At 37.5% G+C, this 3,605-nt stretch overlaps 1 protein-coding gene across 1 annotated transcript; it reads left to right on the top strand.

Annotated features, from left to right (window-relative positions):
• Positions 1-1,620: 1,620 nt before the first annotated feature.
• Positions 1,621-2,565, top strand: LOC119818996 (olfactory receptor 490). Its single transcript, XM_038336954.1, has one exon. The coding sequence runs from the start codon at positions 1,621-1,623 to the stop codon at positions 2,563-2,565; it is 945 nt and encodes a 314-aa protein (XP_038192882.1).
• The last annotated feature ends 1,040 nt before the right edge of the window (positions 2,566-3,605 follow it).

Genomic DNA, 3,605 nt, shown 5'->3' with positions numbered 1-3,605 from the left:
TGAGAGGCTTGATGACGCACATATGTAACCATGGACCTTCTGTTTGAAAAGCTGACCTGCTGTCTCTTCTGCTGTAACACATGATCCTCACCTTATTATGACTCTTCAAACACAGTGTGATAACAGTAGACTGAATTCACTTTGCCTGCACTTCGTGTCCTCATTCTAGTGCTTTTTATGTAACAGTAAGCTGCATAACATTTTCAGTTCACACATTATATCAACTATAAAACTGAATCAATGAGTCCTAATATTATTCAACAGAAATAGAACACCATATACTGTATTAAATTATACAAGTAATTTGTAAAGGACATTTAAACCTGATAAATTATTTAAAACTTCATGACAAATTGTACATTTGTAAAATTTAATTTTTCTTGTGTATATGATAACTGTTTTGCTATCTTCATAATTCTTACTCATACTAACATCCTTAGTTTTAAAATCCACATGTATATTTTAATATAAATTCAATGTAAATAAAATATACATTAAAGAACATTTTAGCATTTCATTTAGAAATTTATGAAATATTCAAAACATATGAATACATAAACACTGAGATACCAATGTAATACTCAAATTATATATTTTGAATGTTATACTTTTATTGATTCTTTGTGAATTTCACATCATACATCCCAATCCCATACATCTCCCTGTTCCATTACTTTCATCCTCTGCTCTTGTGATCTCCCTCCAAAAACAAACTTTAAACTAAAACCCAAGAGCCAAAACAAAGCAAAACAGACAAACAAACAAACAAAAACAAATAAAAAATCTTGGCATAGAAGCTGTAGTGTGGCAATGAATCACACAGTATACCCTTTAGTTTATACATCTTTTCATTACAATGAGTCATTGTTCTGGCTTGAGGACTTTGGTTTCTACTATACCCTTGTAACTGTCCTCTCACTAGAACTCCTCTTGGATATATTATTATTGCCTTGTATCATGGAGATCCTGTAGGTTGGATCTGCAGATTTGGCCCCTTGACATGCTCTGGAAGTTCATAGATGAGATGGGTTTTGGGGTGGTCTACTTTGTAGTCCTGGTTCTGGGCCTGAGTGGTAGCTGGATTGGTCAGCCTTCTACCATCATTACCATCCAGGTAGCTCCCAGCACTTCCCAGGCTAGCTCTCTTAATGTAGCAAACATCAGTAAGAGGGGCTATTTCTCCTGCTCTCACACCACCAGGACCAGCTCTGCTGTTTTTTTCAGGTGAGGTGCAAAGCCATCTTTTCCATTTGCATGCCCCTGACATCAGCTCTCCCACCTTTCACAGGGGGCAATGGTAGGGGAGAGCATGTTTCCCTTACCCTTGATGTCCCATAGACTACAAAGAAGGGAAAACTGCTTATCACCCAGAGTCTGACAGACCTAGAAACACCCAGTTGTTTGTGGGTGAAATTCTTCATGCCCAGGGCAGCAGACCTGGGACATATGTTTGTCCTCTGGAGTATGCCAGGTTTATAGGTTCATGGGTGAAATTCTTCCCACCAAGATATTTTTGCAAAAACTTATCTGAGTGTTAATGAAAATGCAGTCACATATTTATAAATCCCTTCCTGTCCTGTTTCCATCACAGACTTGTTCTAGCAGCAGCTACCCTGTCCCATGGCTCTCCTGAAGGATGGGAACCACACTGCTGTGACAGAGTTCATTTTATTGGGCTTGACAGATGACCCAGTCCTTAAAGTCGTCCTCTTCATCATCATCCTGTGCATCTACCTGGTGACAGTGTCTGGGAACCTCAGCACCATCCTTCTCATCATAGTTTCCTCCCAGCTCCATCACCCCATGTACTTTTTTCTCAGTCACCTGGCTACTGTTGACATAGGCATCTCATCTTCTGTCACACCAAATATGCTTGTCAACTTCCTGGTAAAGCAAAATACTATCCCCTACATTGGATGTGGCATCCAGCTCAGCTCAGCTGCTTTTTTTGGTGCATCTGAATGCTTCCTTCTGGCTGCCATGGCTTATGATCGCTTCATGGCAATCTGCAACCCACTGCTTTATTCAACTAAAATGTCCTCAAAAGTCTGTATCCAGTTGGTTTTGGGATCATATATAGGGGGGTTTCTTAACTCTTCCTCCTTTATATTTTCCTTCTTTTCTCTTCTATTTTGTGAACAAAATAGAGTCAATGACTTTTTCTGTGACTTTGCTCCATTGGTGGAACTCTCCTGTTCTGATGTCAGTGTCTATGTAGTTATTATCTCATTTTCAGCTGGCTCAGTTACTATGGTAACAGTATTTGTCATAGCCATCTCCTACATCTACATCCTCATCACCATTTTGAAGATGCACTCCACTGAGGGCCGCCACAAGGCCTTCTCCACCTGCACCTCCCACCTCACCGCAGTCACTCTCTACTATGGGACTGTTACATTCATCTATGTGATGCCTAAATCCAGCTACTCAATGAACCAGAACAAAGTAGTGTCTGTATTCTACATGATCGTGGTTCCCATGTTGAATCCCCTCATCTATAGCCTTAAGAATAATGAGATTAAGGGTGCTCTGAAGAGACAACTTAGTAAGAAAATACTTTCTTAGATATGTCTCTTAATCCATTATGCTGTCATATGCTGTATAGTAATGACACACCATAGATATTGTATTAAGTGGGAAATGGGTATTGATTGATGAAATAAATGTTATGATATAAATTTACCAGACTCATATTTGGTAGTAAATGTACAGTATGAGTATTCAAATAGCAAATTAAATAATATGTTCATAATAATTTGTACATAATACATTTCATGTAGAACCATTTTTTCCGTGTAGAATTACTTTGTTTTTAATAATGATCTTGGAATCAGAGCTTGGTAGAACTAATATGTTCTGCCTATTAGCCATAGCCTCAGGATCCCTGAGAATTCTTATAAGCTAATACTACCATATTTTTTATTATTATTTCTCAACTTAGTTTCTTATACTTAGGAACCCTATCATTGAAACACTTCATTTCTGAGGGAACATAAGAGTGTCTTCTTTCTTCCCTCTGTGGTTCTACTTTGTCAGAAAGCATTTTGACTTGAGACCAAGTTTGATCTCCTACTGCTCATTACCAGTATCTCTACTTTAGGCTGACCTCTTTCACAAAAGATAGTGCCAATAAGATGGCTAGCAATGTGTGAACTAGATTACAATGTTGTTCTCAGATTTTGTCTCATTATTAGTACAAGTAATTCTTGGATTATTTGTACAGGTAATTAGCATCTACCACATGTTGAATGAAGCAAATTATCTTATGTGAACAGCATTTTCTGATCAGTTTTATGGAGTGCTATTTGTCAATTGTTTGCATTAATTCATGGTCTAATGGAGTTCTCTCTCAAAAATCTTTTCCTGTACTGATGTCTTGTAGAGGACTGTCCATATTTACTTTTAGTAGTTTCAGAGTTTTATGGTTCATACTGAGGTTTTTGGTTCATTTGGAGTTGATTTCACATGGGTCATAGATATGCATCTAATTTCATTCTTATGCATGTGAACATCCCATTTTCCATGCACCATTTGTTGAAGATGTTGTATTTTTTTAGAGTGTGTTTGGCAGTTTTCTCCAAGATCTACATTTATTATTATGTCCT

This window comes from Arvicola amphibius, chromosome 1, assembly GCF_903992535.2.
Source record: "Arvicola amphibius chromosome 1, mArvAmp1.2, whole genome shotgun sequence".
In the NCBI taxonomy this organism is placed as follows: Eukaryota; Metazoa; Chordata; class Mammalia; order Rodentia; family Cricetidae; genus Arvicola; species Arvicola amphibius.
This window is presented reverse-complemented; position numbering and strand designations above follow the sequence as displayed.